This window comes from Cetorhinus maximus, chromosome X (genome assembly GCF_964194155.1).
Source record: "Cetorhinus maximus chromosome X, sCetMax3.hap1.1, whole genome shotgun sequence".
Taxonomy (NCBI): Eukaryota; Metazoa; Chordata; class Chondrichthyes; order Lamniformes; family Cetorhinidae; genus Cetorhinus; species Cetorhinus maximus.
Window position 1 is genome coordinate 12,749,793 of NC_135917.1, and position 16,384 is coordinate 12,766,176.

At 51.7% G+C, this 16,384-nt stretch overlaps 1 protein-coding gene across 1 annotated transcript in view; it reads left to right on the top strand.

Annotated features, from left to right (window-relative positions):
• Nucleotides 1-16,007, top strand: part of LOC144672669 (integrin alpha-5-like) — a 142,308-nt gene extending 126,301 nt beyond the window's left edge. Inside the window, 4 exon segments of the mRNA XM_078534551.1 lie at nt 1,033-1,146; nt 4,640-4,741; nt 10,800-10,922; nt 14,151-16,007. Of these exon segments, the coding sequence (XP_078390677.1) occupies nt 1,033-1,146; nt 4,640-4,741; nt 10,800-10,922; nt 14,151-14,237 (426 nt within the window). The 3' untranslated portion in view covers nt 14,238-16,007.
• The last annotated feature ends 377 nt before the right edge of the window (nt 16,008-16,384 follow it).

Consider the following 16,384-nt stretch of genomic DNA (forward strand, 5'->3'; position numbering starts at 1 on the left):
GTCATGCTGGTATTAATGCTCCTCTCCAGCCTCCTCACATCTTTCCTCCTCTAACCCTATCGCCGTAACCACCTATCCTCTTCTCTCACTCTGTTGTCTTCTTGGGTCTTCCTGGTAACTCCATCCGCTGCTCTATGTGCTGTTGGCGCCTGTGCCTAATGCCTGGCACTAATCTAAAGATACCCTCCGTGGTGGATTTGGCTTCTGCTATTGGGAGGTGGGGGTGCAGTGCCCCCCTCAGCTGTACTCCTCCTGCAGCCCTCCCCTAACCCTGTCAATGAGCCAGGTCAAGGGGGGTCACTTGGATGCCAATTGTGCCAATCGCAAACTGCAGCACTTGGAAAGGGGCACCCCCCACCAAAGGTGGCGCACGCTATCCTGGCACAGCGGGAGCTGTTCGAACGAACTTGTTGGGCATCCAGAAACCAGCCCCTGCCCGTTATTTTGCAGGAGCAAGTGGCCTTAATGGAATTACAGATTCCTATTGGCTGCCCAGAGCCGGGAATCCATTGCATTAACCGGGGAGAGGCCTGGCTGAATTCTTCCCACCTGAGAGTCCTGGCACCGAAGGGCCTGGCACGTTGCTGATGCCAGCTGACAGGACGAAAAGCTGATGGAAAGCGTGTGGATGGGGATTGATTGGCACGTCACTGGTACCCAATGGAAAGCCAAAGAAATGCTTCTTGGGCAAAGGAACGCACCAGTTCCCAGAAAACAAACGGGCGGCAGAGGAGGTGTCGCAAGAGGCTTTATACTTAAACAAACCAAGCAGCGGTTCTTCAGGAAGTGCCCCCAATGCACTGCCCTCCTACCAGGGGGTGACTAACCTGATTTGGTTCAGCAGTAGCTGGGTAAGTTTACCCGAACCACTCAACCTTGGACACAGCAGCCGCTCCACCCTCAACAGCGGGTAGCAAACCTCCGTCCGTGGGCAGCAGCTGGAGAGACTTGGCGCAAAATGGGTCAACTTTGGGTGGCATCGTGTCCTGCCCCGGGTACTAATCAGCGTCTTGTACCCTTTCTCTTTACTAGAGCTGCCAGCATGTGGAGTGCCTGAACATGACTTGCCAGGTGGGCCTGCTGGAGAGGGGCAGCAGCGTGGCACTGGAAATCCGATCGCGGGTGTGGGCACACACCTTCCTCAAGGTACCCGCTTCTCCCGCGCTGAGACGCTTCGCTGTGTGGGATGGGTTCATCTGCCATTGGCAGCGTCGTGAATCCAAGTGACCGTGTCAAAGCCCAAAGCTAGTGCTGACAAGACATTGTCCATGGCAGGGGGTGGGTGGGTGGTAGTGGGGCGATGGGGCGGGCACAGCAGTCAACCACCTTGCTTCGACAGATTTCTGGACAGCAAGAGGCAGTGGGTCAACAGCTGGGCCCTGGGGTGGCGCCAGTCTCCACACTCAGGTGGAAGTGTCCACATCAGCCCAGCTGCAAACAGATAAGTCAGCAGCAAAATGCTGCCCCTAATGAGCAACCCATTACAATCCGTCTGTGAGGCTGGAGTGGGTCATATACCAGGGGGGTGGAATAGACCAGTCTTCTATAGTGGGGGCTAAGGGCATAGAGGGAGCTTTGCTCTGTATCTAACCCCATGCTGTACCTGTCCTGGGAGTGTTTGATGGGGACAGTGTAGAGGGAGCTTTACTCTGTATCTAACCCCGTGCTGTACCTGTCTTGGGAGTGTTTGATGGGGACAGTGTAGAGGGAGCTTTACTCTGTATCTAACCCCATGCTGTACCTGTCCTGGGAGTGTTTGATGGGGACAGTGTAGAGGGAGCTTTACTCTGTATCTAACCCCGTGCTGTACCTGTCCTGGGAGTGTTTGATGGGGACAGTGTAGAGGGAGCTTTACCCTGTATCTAACCCTGTGCTGTACCTGTCCTGGGAGTGTTTGATGGGGACAGTGTAGAGGGAGCTTTACTCTGTATCTAACCCCGTGCTGTACCTGCCCTGGGAGTGTTTGATGGGGGCAGTGTAGAGGGAGCTTTACTCTGTATCTAACCCCGTGCTGTACCTGCCCTGGGAGTGTTTGATGGGGACAGTGTAGAGGGAGCTTTACTCTGTATCATACCCCGTGCTGTACCTGTCCTGGGAGTGTTTGATGGGGATGGTGTAGAGGGAGCTTTACTCTGTATCTAACCCTGTGCTGTACTTGTCCTGGGAGTGTTTGATGGGGACGGTGTAGAGGGAGCTTTACTCTGTATCTAACCCTGTGCTGTACCTGTCCTGGGAGTGTTTGATGGGGACGGTGTAGAGGGAGCTTTACTCTGTATCTAACCCCGTGCTGTACCTGTCCTGGGAGTGTTTGATGGGGACAGTGTAGAGGGAGCTTTACTCTGTATCTAACTCCGTGCTGTACCTGTCCTGGGAGTGTTTGATGGGGACAGTGTAGAGGGAGCTTTACTCTGTATCTAACTCCGTGCTGTACCTGTCCTGGGAGTGTTTGATGGGGACAGTGTAGAGGGAGCTTTACTCTGTATCTAACCCCGTGCTGTACCTGTCCTGGGAGTGTTTGATGGGGACAGTGTAGAGGGAGCTTTACTCTGTATCTAACTCCGTGCTGTACCTGTCCTGGGAGTGTTTGATGGGGACAGTGTAGAGGGAGCTTTACTCTGTATCTAACTCCGTGCTGTACCTGTCCTGGGAGTGTTTGATGGGGACAGTGTAGAGGGAGCTTTACTCTGTATCTAACTCCGTGCTGTACCTGTCCTGGGAGTGTTTGATGGGGTCAGTGTAGAGGGAGCTTTACTCTGTATCTAACTCCGTGCTGTACCTGTCCTGGGAGTGTTTGATGGGGACAGTGTAGAGGGAGCTTTACTCTGTATCTAACCCCGTGCTGTACCTGTCCTGGGAGTGTTTGATGGGGACAGTGTAGAGGGAGCTTTACTCTGTATCTAACTCCGTGCTGTACCTGTCCTGGGAGTGTTTGATGGGGACAGTGTAGAGGGAGCTTTACTCTGTATCTAACTCCGTGCTGTACCTGTCCTGGGAGTGTTTGATGGGGTCAGTGTAGAGGGAGCTTTACTCTGTATCTAACTCCGTGCTGTACCTGTCCTGGGAGTGTTTGATGGGGACAGTGTAGAGGGAGCTTTACTCTGTATCTAACCCCGTGCTGTACCTGTCCTGGGAGTGTTTGATGGGGACAGTGTAGAGGGAGCTTTACTCTGTATCTAACCCCGTGCTGTACCTGTCCTGGGTGTGTTTGATGGGGACAGTGTAGAGGGAGCTTTACTCTGTATCTAACCCCGTGCTGTACCTGTCCTGGGAGTGTTTGATGGGGGATAGTGTAGAGGGAGCTTTACTCTGTATATAACCCCGTGCTGTACCTGTCCTGGGAGTGTTTGATGGGGACAGTGTAGAGGGAGCTTTACTCTGTATCTAACCCCGTGCTGTACCTGTCCTGGGAGTGTTTGATGGGGACAGTGTAGAGGGAGCTTTACTCTGTATCTAACCCCGTGCTGTACCTGTCCTGGGAGTGTTTGATGGAGACAGTGTAGAGGGAGCTTTACTCTGTATCTAACCCCGTGCTGTACCTGTCCTGGGAGTGTTTGATGGGGACAGTGTAGAGGGAGCTTTACTCTGTATCTAACCCCGTGCTGTACCTGCCCTGGGAGTGTTTGATGGGGACAGTGTAGAGGGAGCTTTACTCTGTATCTAACCCTGTGCTGTACCTGTCCTGGGTGTGTTTGATGGGGACAGTGTAGAGGGAGCTTTACTCTGTATCTAACCCCGTGCTGTACCTGTCCTGGGAATGTTTGATGGGGGATAGTGTAGAGGGAGCTTTACTCTGTATATAACCCCGTGCTGTACCTGTCCTGGGAGTGTTTGATGGGGACAGTGTAGAGGGAGCTTTACTCTGTATCTAACCCCGTGCTGTACCTGTCCTGGGAGTGTTTGATGGGGACAGTGTAGAGGGAGCTTTACTCTGTATCTAACCCCGTGCTGTACCTGTCCTGGGAGTGTTTGATGGAGACAGTGTAGAGGGAGCTTTACTCTGTATCTAACCCCGTGCTGTACCTGTCCTGGGAGTGTTTGATGGAGACAGTGTAGAGGGAGCTTTACTCTGTATCTAACCCCGTGCTGTACCTGTCCTGGGAGTGTTTGATGGGGACAGTGTAGAGGGAGCTTTACTCTGTATCTAACCCCGTGCTGTACCTGCCCTGGGAGTGTTTGATGGGGACAGTGTAGAGGGAGCTTTACCCTGTATCTAACCCCGTGCTGTACCTGTCCTGGGAGTGTTTGATGGAGACAGTGTAGAGGGAGCTTTACTCTGTATCTAACCCCGTGCTGTACCTGTCCTGGGAGTGTTTGATGGGGACAGTGTAGAGGGAGCTTTACCCTGTGCCTAACCCCGTGCTGTACCTGTCCTGGGAGTGTTTGATGGGGACAGTGTAGAGGGAGCTTTACTCTGTATCTCACTGATGGAGTTTGATGATATTGTGTAATTTGAATTGGGAAATGCTGCACTCCTGAATGCGTTGACCTTGCCGTGGGTGTTTTTTTACAGAGAATATGTTGTGAAGGAATCTGGTCTGGAATGTGAACAGTAGCCTTCCTTATCTTGCACTGGATGTGTCAGAATGATGTGTGTCAGGATTCCCAGATATAAGTGTGTGCGTTTGTTTTTGTCTTTCAGAGAGAGAAGCATCCATTCTCGCTTCAGTGTAACGCCTCATTCCAGGTTCACAGCATGCCCTATCGGATCCTCCCGAAGGATTATCCCAAAGGCACTTACGTGGTAAGCTCTCCTCTGCCGGCTCGCTCTGTCTGTTCCACAGGCTGCCTTTTCCGTTCCTCCCATTCCGCTGCTTCTCCATATTCTCACCCAGGACACGTCCAAATTGCCTCGTGCGAGGTGACAGGGCAGATCTGGAGCTGGGAGGGCGAGGAAAGCTGTACATGCCCACACTTTGCACTCAGCCAGACAGCCCGTTGGCTCCTGGGATCTTACGAACATACCAACCAGGAGCAGGAGTAGGCCATTCAGCCCCTCGAGCCTGCTCCATCATTCAATAAGATCGAGGCTGATCTGATTGTAACCTCGACCCCACTTTCCCACCTACCCTGATAACCTTTGACTTCCTTATTAGTCAAGAATCTATCTACCTCTGCCTTAAAAATATTCACTGACCCTGCCTCCACCCCTCTCTCAGGACGAGTGTTCCAGAGATTCACAACCCTCCCAGAAAAAACAATTCCTCCTCATCTCCGTCTTAAATAGGAGACCCCTTATTTTTAAACTCTGACCCCTTGTTCTAGCCTCTCCCACAAGGAGAAACGTCCACTCAGCAGCTACTCTGTCAAGCCCCCAATCACCGCGAGGGGAGGGTCACAGTTGAATTGCTGAGTTCAGGCCAGTTGTCCATTGACCTGCCACAGAAATGCAGCCTGTCATTACTCCACGTTGAAGATGGCACTACCCTGGGGTGATCCCGTGCCTGCTGGGGGCATTACTGCCCTCTGCAGCGAAAGCGAGAGATGGCCAGGCAGAGTCAGGAGCAAAGGGAAGGCAGAGACCCAGTGCCAACCTAGCAGATTCCCCAGGATAACTTTCCCAGAGGCAATTCTGATGCAGGGTCTTTGAGTTCCGTCCGAGTTTTAAAAATATGCAGAGCTGACCCTCTGCTGCACCCCTAGCACATGCTTAAAAGACAGCCCGAGGTCTGGATCAACCTTCGCTGTGCTGGACCACGTGGCCAAATAGCCCGCTGCGCCTCTCGCGTGGATGGCCCCGACTGGGAGGGAGGGAAGGGCGCTGCGTCAGGAGAGTCGGCACTTTCGGAAGGGGATATAGGAGGAGAGGGCATGAATCTTGGCCAGTCAAGCTGCTGTCCTATTGGAGCTTTGCTGATGCTCCAACACTGACACCCACTGGCCAATGTCAAACATTACAAGTGCCAAAAGCCGCAACTCACAACTTGGATCTCGAAATTATCTTCAGGACATCCCAAAACGCTTCACAGCGTAGTCATTGTGGTTTTCCGCCCAAACTTAGCAGCCATTTGAGCACAGCAAGATCCCGCAAACAGTGAGGCTTTGACTAGGTAATCACTTTTAACGTAAATTAAAAACTAATACAAAAAGAAATGCTGGAAATCTGAAATAGAAACAGGAGATGCTGGAGGTACGCAGCAGATCAGGTGGGAGTTGAGTCGCAGCAGCAAGTAGGTCCATTGGACAAGATGAGCTTTGAGGGGGGAGTGAGGGGAGTTTGTGGGAAAAGTAGAGAATGATATGAGTTCAGGGCGGAGAGGTGGGGGAGGCAGCTTTTAAAGGAAGTTTGGCCTAGTGGAAGGGAAGGGCACAGCAGAGACAGCTGATCAGATTATCTCAATCTTTGTGACAAACAACCCATGAGCTCCTCGCACTTGTTGGAGGTGAGGATGGGGGGAGGCAGGGGAGAGGGGTTTAAAAATCATAGGAACATATGAAATAAGAGCAGGAGTGGGCCATTCGGCCCCTCGAGCCTGCTCTGCCATTCAATACCATCATGGCTAATCCTGGGCTTCAACTCCATTTTCCCGCCCACTCCCCATATCCCTTAATTCCCTGAGAAACCGGAAATCTGTCTATCCCAGCCTTAAATATATTCAACAATGGGGCATCCACAACCCACTGGGGTAGAGAATTCCAAAGATTCACAACCCTTTCAGTGAAGGAATTTCTCCTCATCTCAGTCCTAAATGATCGGCCCCTTATCCTGAGACTGTGCCCCCGTGTTCTAGATTCCCCAGTCAGGGGGGAACAACCTCTCAGTATCTACCCTGTCAAACCCCTTCAGAATCCTGTAAGTTTCAATAAGATCACCTCTCATTCTTCTAAACTCCAGGGAATATAGACCCAGTTTACTCAGCCTCTCATCATAGGACAACCCCCACATCCCAGAGACCAATCTAGTGAATCTTCACTGTACTGTCTCCAATACAAGTATATCCTTCCTGATAATGTTCTAGAATGGTTACAGTATTTGGTCTGTTGTGTCTCTGTCAGCTTTCTGCAAGAGAAACTTAGCTAGCCTTCTCTGCCTTGAGTCTATGAGTTCACTAGTTGAGTAAACTCGAATTGCATGTCTTCATGTACACTTGTTAGTTGATGCGTGATCAGTAACGGAGAGAGACGGACATAAGAACAAACTGTGATTATTTATTGCAACAGAAGGCAGAGCACTAAATCCTTGTGTGCTCCCACACCCACCTCAGCTCTAGGCTTACAGTTAACCAGAAGCCCGTGCTGTATAGTGATTGGTCAGCACTGCCACATGCTCAGTCCACTTGCATCCTCTTAAAGACAAATGGTACTCCACCTTACCACACTCACTCCCCTGCCCCTTCCTCCATAGCCCTGCAATTCTTTATTTCTCTACAGGTGCTTATCCAATTCTCTTTTTGAAAGCCACGATTGAATCTATCCCCACTGCACTCTCGGGCAACGCATTCCAGATCCTAACCACTCGCTGCATGAAAAAAAGGTTTTTCCATCATATTGACATTGCTTCTTTTACCAATCACCTTAAATCTGTGCCCCCTGGTTCTCGATGCTTCCACCAACGGGACCCGTCTCTCCCAATCGACTCTGTCCAGACCCCTCATGATTTTGAACATCTCTATCAAATCTCCTCTCAACCTTCCCTTCTCCAAGGAGAACAGTCCCAGCTCCTCCAATCTCTCCACCTAACTGAAGTTCCTCATCCCTGGAACCATGCTCGTGAATCTTTTCCTCCCTTATTGTCTTCCGATCCTCCCTATAAGAGGGTGGTTTGTCGGGGAAGTGAGAAGCCGGTCGGCGGGGGAGGGGATGTGGTTATGTTTACGGCCCTGTGCGATTGTGGGGGAGGCAGCAGTTTTAGAAGAGGTGAGTACGGTCCAGTGGAGCTTGGTGCAGTGAAGTCAGACCTGGGAATGAATGACTAAAACAAGCATCTGATACGCTCGAGGCTGCACTGCTGCAGCCAGGTTTATGGTGCACTTCCCCAGGGGGTCAGTGTTGGGACCCTTGCTTTTCCTGAGATATATTAATGACCTGGACCTTGGTGGACAGGGCACAATTTCAAAGTTTGTGGACGATGCGAAACTTGGGAGTGTTGTGAGCTGTGAGGAGGGTGGTGTAGAACTTCAAAAGGACATAGACAAGCTGGTAGAGTGGGCAGACAGGTGGCAGATGAAGTTCAATGCGGAGAAATGTGAAGTGATTCATTTGGGAGGAAGAACGCAGAGGGATAATATAAAACAAAGGGTACAATTCTAAAGGGGGTGCAGGAGCAGAGGGATTGGGGGTATATGTGCATAAATCATTGAAGGGGCAGGACAGGTTAAGAGAGCAGTTAATGAAGCAAATAGTACAATACAGTATCCTAGGCTTTATTAATAGGGGCATAGAGTACAAATGCAAGGAGGTTATGATGAAACTTAATCAAAAACATTGGTTCAGTTGGGGTATTGTGTTCAATTCTGGGCACCACACTTTAGGAAGGATGTGAAGGTTTTAGAGAGGGTGCAGAAAAGATTCAAGAGAATGGTTCCGGGGATGAGGAACTTCAGTTATGTGGAGAGATTGGAGAAGCTGGGAATGTTCTCCTTAGAGAAGAGAAGGTTAAGAGGAGATTTGATAGAGGTGTTGAAAATCATGAGGGGTCTGGACAGTGTAGATAGAGAGAAGCTGTTCCCATTGGTGGAAGGATCAGAAATCAGAGGCACAGATTCTAGGTAATTGGCAAATGAGGCAATGACGACATGAGGAAAAACATTTTCACACGGTGAGTGGTTAGGATCTGGAATGCACTGTCTGAGAGTGAGGGGGAGACAGGGTCAATCGAGTGGTTAGGATCTGGAATGCACTGTCTGAGAGTGTGGTGGAGACAGGGTCAATCGAGTGGTTAGGATCTGGAATGCACTGTCTGAGAGTGTGGTGGAGACAGGGTCAATCGAGTGGTTAGGATCTGGAATGCACTGTCTGAGAGTGTGGTGGAGACAGGGTCAATCGAGTGGTTAGGATCTGGAATGCACTGTATGAGAGTGTGGGGGAGACAGGGTCAATCGAGTGGTTAGGATCTGGAATGCACTGTATGAGAGTGTGGGGGAGACAGGGTCAATCGAGTGGTTAGGATCTGGAACGCACTGTCTGAGAGTGTGGGGGAGACAGGGTCAATCGAGTGGTTAGGATCTGGAACGCACTGTCTGAGAGTGTGGTGGAGACAGGGTCAATCGAGTGGTTAGGATCTGGAATGCACTGTCTGAGAGTGTGGTGGAGACAGGGTCAATCGAGTGGTTAGGATCTGGAACGCACTGCCTGAGAGTGTGGTGGAGACAGGGTCAATCGAGTGGTTAGGATCTGGAATGCACTGCCTGAGAGTGTGGTGGAGACAGGGTCAATCGAGTGGTTAGGATCTGGAATGCACTATCTGAGTGTGTGATGGAGACAGAGCCAATCGAGTGGTTAGGATCTGGAACGCACTGTCTGAGAGTGTGGTGGAGACAGGGTCAATCGAGTGGTTAGGATCTGGAATGCACTGTCTGAGAGTGTGATGGAGACAGGGTCAATCGAGTGGTTAGGATCTGGAACGCACTGTCTGAGAGTGTGGTGGAGACAGGGTCAATCGAGTGGTTAGGATCTGGAACGCACTGTCTGAGAGTGTGGGGGAGACAGGGTCAATCGAGTGGTTAGGATCTGGAACGCACTGTCTGAGAGTGTGGTGGAGACAGGGTCAATCGAGTGGTTAGGATCTGGAATGCACTGTCTGAGAGTGTGGGGGAGACAGGGTCAATCGAGTGGTTAGGGTCTGGAACACACTGTCTGAGAGTGTGATGGAGACAGGGTCAATCGAGTGGTTAGGGTCTGGAACACACTGTCTGAGAGTGTGGGGGAGACAGGGTCAATCGAGTGGTTAGGGTCTGGAACACACTGTCTGAGAGTGTGATGGAGACAGGGTCAATCGAGTGGTTAGGGTCTGGAACACACTGTCTGAGAGTGTGATGGAGACAGGGTCAATCGAGTGGTTAGGGTCTGGAACACACTGTCTGAGAGTGTGGGGGAGACAGGGTCAATCGAGTGGTTAGGGTCTGGAACACACTGTCTGAGAGTGTGATGGAGACAGGGTCAATCGAGTGGTTAGGGTCTGGAACACACTGTCTGAGAGTGTGGGGGAGACAGGGTCAATCGAGTGGTTAGGGTCTGGAACACACTGTCTGAGAGTGTGATGGAGACAGGGTCAATCGAGTGGTTAGGGTCTGGAACACACTGCCTGAGAGTGTGATGGAGACAGGGTCAATCGAGTGGTTAGGGTCTGGAACACACTGTCTGAGAGTGTGATGGAGACAGGGTCAATCGAGTGGTTAGGATCTGGAATGCACTGTCTGAGAGTGTGATGGAGACAGGGTCAATCGAGTGGTTAGGATCTGGAATGCACTGTCTGAGAGTGTGGGGGAGACACGGTCAATTGAGGTTTTTGAAAGAGAATTGGAGAAATATCTGAAACAGAAGAATGTGCTGGGCTATGGGGAGAAGTTGGGGGAGTGGCACTAGGTAAATTGCTGATTTGGAGCACTGGCACAGGCACGATGGGCTGAATGGCCTCCTCCTGTGCTGTAAGTGCCCTGTGACCTGGAGTTGAGGGAAGAGAAGTGAGGCAGCCCTTGAGGAATGATGCGGCTCACAGTGAGAGTGTGGGCTAGACTGGACACTGGGGTATCGGCAGTGACTGAGCGGACTGATAACCGCAGAGGTATGCTGGTGAACAGAGGGCCAAAGCGTTAGTGTTTTTGAGTCCGGGTTAAACTGACCTCGCTGTGTTTCGTCTGTAGGTCTCCAAGTCTCTGGTGTGGATCAAGCCTGAGGGTTCTTATGCTGTGCCTCTCTGGATTATAATCCTGGCTGTGTTACTGGGCCTACTTCTACTGGCTCTCCTCATCTTCATCTTATACAAAGTAAGTTTCCTCTTATCCCCGATCCACTGCACCTTCCGCTGTCCTCTTGTTGTTTCACCCCACCCTTTCAGCTGCAAGCTGCAGCTGTATGTGAAGTTGTACAGGACAGTGGCTGGGCCTCACTCTCCTGGCCCTCTGGAGGCAGAGGGAGTGACGGGTCCCTCTCTCGGGTACAGCCTGGGGTCAGACACCTCCTCTTCACCCCAGGATCGGGGTTCCAATCCGGTTCTGTCTGTGTCTCCGGGCAGTGAGAGTGCAGAGGAAGGTGTGCTATTGCTCAGTGCGAGTCTCAGCTGCAGACCTTTATCGAAAGGCCATGCTGTCATCTCGGAGCTGGACTCCAGCTGGTGTCTTTACCAACCCTGCCAAAGCCCAGAACTCTCAGGAAACATGCGTCACTGAGCAGGGACTCTGAGGCACGGGAACTAGTTTGCACTCCCTGACACTGCCCAGAGAGACAACCTCATCTCCCCGTGTCACTATCATGTTAGACACCTCCATTCCCATCTTATTTCACCTCCATTCACTCTTTGCTGCCATCGTGTCATTTACCCCGTGTGTTTGTGTCACATGCTCAGTCTCACTTCTGCTGTCACTCCCACACCCTCTTGCTCCCTTTCTTCGGGACTCGCACACTTGCTCCTGCAAATGGATCTCGCTCTCTCTCTCTAATCCTGTTGGTCTGCCCCTCCCCCTCTCTCTCTCTCTCTCTCTCTCTAACCCAGTCAGTCTGCCTCTCTCTCTCTGTCTCTCCCTCTCTCAGTCTGTCTGTCTCTCTCTCTCTCTCTCTCACTCTGTCTGTCTCTCTCTCACTCTGTCTCTGTCTCTCTCTCTCTCTGTCTCTCTCTCTCTCTCTCTCTCTCTAACCCAGTCAGTCTGCCTCTCTCTCTCTGTCTCTCCCTCTCTCAGTCTGTCTGTCTCTCTCTCTCTCTCTCTCTCTCTCTCTAACCCAGTCAGTCTGCCTCTCTCTCTCTGTCTCTCTCTCTCTCAGTCTGTCTGTCTCTCTCTCTCTCTCTCTCTCACTCTGTCTGTCTCTCTGTCTCTCTCTCACTCTGTCTGTCTCTCTCTCTCTCTCTCTCTCTGTCTCTCTCTCTCTCTCTCTCTAACCCAGTCAGTCTGCCTCTCTCTCTCTGTCTCTCCCTCTCTCAGTCTGTCTGTCTCTCTCTCTCTCTCTCTCTCAGTCTGTCTGTCTCTCTCTCACTCTGTCTCTCTCTCTCTCTCTCTCTCTCTCTGTCTCTCTCTCTCTCTCTCTAAGTCTGCCTGTCTGTCTCTCTCTCTGTCTCTCTCTCTCTCTCACTCTGCCTGTCTCTCTCTCTCTCTCTCTCTCTCTCTCAGTCTGTCTGTCTCTCTCTCTCTCTCTGTCTCTCTCTCTCTCTCACTCTGCCTGTCTCTCTCTCAGTCTGCCTGTCTGTCTCTCTCTCTGTCTCTCTCTCTCTCTCTCAGTCTGCCTGTCTGTCTCTCTCTCTGTCTCTCTCTCTCTCTCTCTCTCTCACTCTGCCTGTCTCTCTCTCTCTCTCTCAGTCTGCCTGTCTCTCTCTCTCTCTGTCTCTCTCTCTCTCTCACTCTGCCTGTCTCTCTCTCTCTCTCTCAGTCTGCCTGTCTGTCTCTCTCTCTGTCTCTCTCTCTCTCTCTCTCTCACTCTGCCTGTCTCTCTCTCTCTCTCTCTCACTCTGCCTGTCTCTCTCTCTCTCTCAGTCTGCCTGTCTGTCTCTCTCTCTCTCTCTCTCTCACTCTGCCTGTCTCTCTCTCTCTCTCTCAGTCTGCCTGTCTCTCTCTCTCTCTGTCTCTCTCTCTCTCTCTCACTCTGCCTGTCTCTCTCTCTCTCTCTCAGTCTGCCTGTCTCTCTCTCTCTCTCTCTCTCTCTCTCTCTCAGTCTGTCTGTCTCTCTCACTCTGTCTCTCTCTCTCTCTCTGTCTCTCTCTCTCTCTCTCTCTCAGTCTGCCTGTCTGTCTGTCTCTCTCTCTGTCTCTCTCTCTCTCACTCTGCCTGTCTCTCTCTCTCTCTCTCTCTCTCTCTCTCAGTCTGCCTGTCTCTCTCTCTCTCTCTCTCTCAGTCTGCCTGTCTGTCTCTCTCTCTGTCTCTCTCTCTTTCTCTCTCTCTCACTCTGCCTGTCTGTCTCTCTCTCTGTCTGCCTGTCTGTCTGTCTCTCTCTCTCTCTCTCAGTCTGCCTGTCTCTCTCTCTCTCTCTCTCTCTCTCTCTCTCTCTCACTCACTCTGCCTGTCTGTCTCTCTCTGTCTGCCTGTCTGTCTGTCTCTCTCTCTCTCTCTCTCTCTCAGTCTGCCTGTCTGTCTGTCTCTGTCTCTCTCTCAGTCTGCCTGTCTGTCTGTCTCTCTCTCTCTCTCTCTCACTCTGCCTGTCTGTCTCTCTCTCTGTCTGCCTGTCTGTCTGTCTCTCTCTCTCAGTCTGCCTGTCTGTCTCTCTCTCTGTCTCTCTCTCTCTCTCTCTCACTCTGCCTGTCTGTCTCTCTCTCTGTCTGCCTGTCTGTCTGTCTCTCTCTCTCTCTCTCAGTCTGCCTGTCTGTCTGTCTCTCTCTCTCTCTCTCTCACTCTGCCTGTCTGTCTCTCTCTCTGTCTGCCTGTCTGTCTGTCTCTCTCTCTCTCTCAGTCTGCCTGTCTCTCTCTCTCTCAGTCTGCCTGTCTCTCTCTCTCTCTGTCTCTCTCTCTCTCTCTCACTCTGCCTGTCTGTCTCTCTCTCTGTCTGCCTGTCTGTCTGTCTCTCTCTCTCTCTCTCAGTCTGCCTGTCTGTCTCTCTCTCTCTCTCTCTCTCTCTCTCGCTCTGCCTGTCTGTCTCTCTCTCTGTCTGCCTGTCTGTCTGTCTCTCTCTCTCTCTCAGTCTGCCTGTCTCTCTCTCTCTCTCTCTCAGTCTGCCTGTCTGTCTCTCTCTCTCTCTCTCTCTCACTCTGCCTGTCTGTCTCTCTCTCTGTCTGCCTGTCTGTCTGTCTCTCTCTCTCAGTCTGCCTGTCTGTCTCTCTCTCTCTCTCTCTCTCGCTCTGCCTGTCTGTCTCTCTCTCTGTCTGCCTGTCTGCCTGTCTCTCTCTCTCTCTCTCAGTCTGCCTGTCTCTCTCTCTCTCTCTCTCTCAGTCTGCCTGTCTCTCTCTCTCTCTCGCTCTCCCTCTCTCTCTCTCTCTCTAACCCTCTGCCCCGCGTTCGCCCTCTGCCCCTGCCCCTTGTGCTCGCTCCTGCACCCTATGAGCATTGAATTTACCCCCTGTCTGTCTGTGTTTGTAGTTCGGTTTCTTCAAGCGATCGAAACTGCCACTGGGGACAGCAATGGAAACGGCGCAGCTCAAACCACAGGTCACGTCGGACGCTTAATTGTCTGAATCTCTGACATGAAGCAGATATGGGACAGGCGACTGCGGAGAAATGCTGCACTGCTCCCTCCCTTGCTGAGGAGAGCAGCACTATTGGCTGAACTGTACTGTACACCCCAGGTCAAGGGAGCAACTGTCCAGGAAATCCGATTGCCCAGGAGCTCACCGTGAAATTTCTTCAACTATTATTTAAGGAAATTATTCAAAAGCACTGATTGTGATTTTAAACCATTCTTTCATGCTCCCTCGGTCACTGCATCGAGATGCGCTGGGTTTTGATGTAAATTTTTCAAACTGTTCTCAGAGTGCAATATATTTTATATCTTATATGTTCCAGTGACCTGCAGAACCAGGACTGGCCAATGTGAATCTTTTTTTACCCTGCGGAGAGGGGGTGGGGAAGGGAGGGGTAACTTGCCAGTTCAGGTGTAAAGGCTTCACTCGGAATAGGCCCGAGCGCTGGGGGTGGGGAGGAGGGGCAGCTGGAGGTGGGTCGCTATGGGCCTCACTTGTCCTTCCCTGCCCTGAGCGACTTCAGGCCACGGCTTAGGGGAGAGGGAGCCTCCCCGTAGCCGAAGGATTTCGAGACTGGTTTGTCCATTTAGGACGTTACTTGGTGCTGTTTGCTAGGCTTGAGCGGGAAAGGCCTTTACCCAGGCCCTCGTGTGGTCATGCCTCACTCATGTCAATCACGCGGGGCCTAGTAGCTATTTGTAACGATGGTGCTACTCTTTGTGTACAGACATCACGCCATCCCCTCCCCTGCCCCCCTAAACCGCCCAGCTCTGCCCCCCCCAACACCATCTGTCTTCGAGGTAAAACAAGAGCCTTTATATACCCCGAATCCTGTAACCAGGTCAGGCCTCCCAATGGTCCTGGGATTGTCATTCCCCTGCAGTCAGCAGCGGGGTTCCGACTGCCTGCATTTTCTGGGCTTCTCTTTGCAATGTTACCATGACTGATTGTTACAAAAGGCTCCCAGAATGCCTGTTACAGTGGGAAAGGTTGGGGGTGGGGGGTGGGGAGGTTGTGGAGGAGGGGGGGAAGTGGGGCGATGCAAATCTTTGCAACCAGTTTGGGGGCAGTTTAAAGGGCAAGCCTAGCTTCGGGCGAGGTGGGGCGGGTGTTAGATACCCAAGTCCTAACCCCTGAGAGTGGCCTTCCCCTTTAACTGCCCTATTGCGAATCACTTTTCCATTGTGTGTGCGTGTGTGTGTGCGTATGTGTGTGCGTGTGTGTGTGTGCGTGTGTGTGCATGTGCGTGTGTATGTGTGCGTGTGCATGTGCGCGTGTGTGCGTGTGTGTGCATGTGTGTGTGTGCATGTGCGTGTGTGCGTGTGCGTGTGTGTGCATGTGCGTGTGTGTGCATGTGCGTGTGTGTGCATGTGCGTGTGTGCGCATGTGCGTGTGTGCATGTGCGTGTGTGCGTGTGCGTGTGCATGTGCGCGCGTGTGTGTGTGTGCGTGTGCATGTGCGTGTGCATGTGTGTGTGTATGTGTGTGTGCACTTTCAAACCACGCCTCTAGTCGAAAGGATGGATTCCCTCCCCTCTGGCTGGGACACTGACACATTCTCTGGCACTGGGATGGGATCCATTGCGAGAGGGCTTTTACTGTAACTGCGGGGAGAAAAAAGCCTTGCATCTGGTCAGTCCGAAACCCGCGAGACATTTTGACTCGGGGCTTGGTTTTGTTTGTTTCTTTGATTTTTATTAAAAAGTTGTACATTAATTAAGGAATTAAATTGAAATATACCTTTTTAAAACAAAGAACTCTGATGTTTTGGCATCCGCTCCTTTGCACAAGTGGGTGGATTTTCAACGGGTTAAAATCCCACCCACCAGCCCCAAGTTGAAAATGAGCGCTCATGTTCTCTGCCAAATTTATTTAATTCATTCACGGGGTGTGGGTGTCGCTGGCTGGGCCCAGCATTTATTGCCCATCCCTAGTTGCCCTTGAGAAGGTGGTGGTGAGCTGCCTTCTTGAGCCGCTGCAGTCCATGTGGTGTAGGTACACCCACAGTGCTGTTAGGGAGGGAGTTCCAGGATTTTGACCCAGCGACAGTGAAGGAACGGTGATATATTTCCAAATCAGGAGCTTGATTGGCACCCCATCCACAAACGTTCACTCCCTCCACCACCGAAGCACA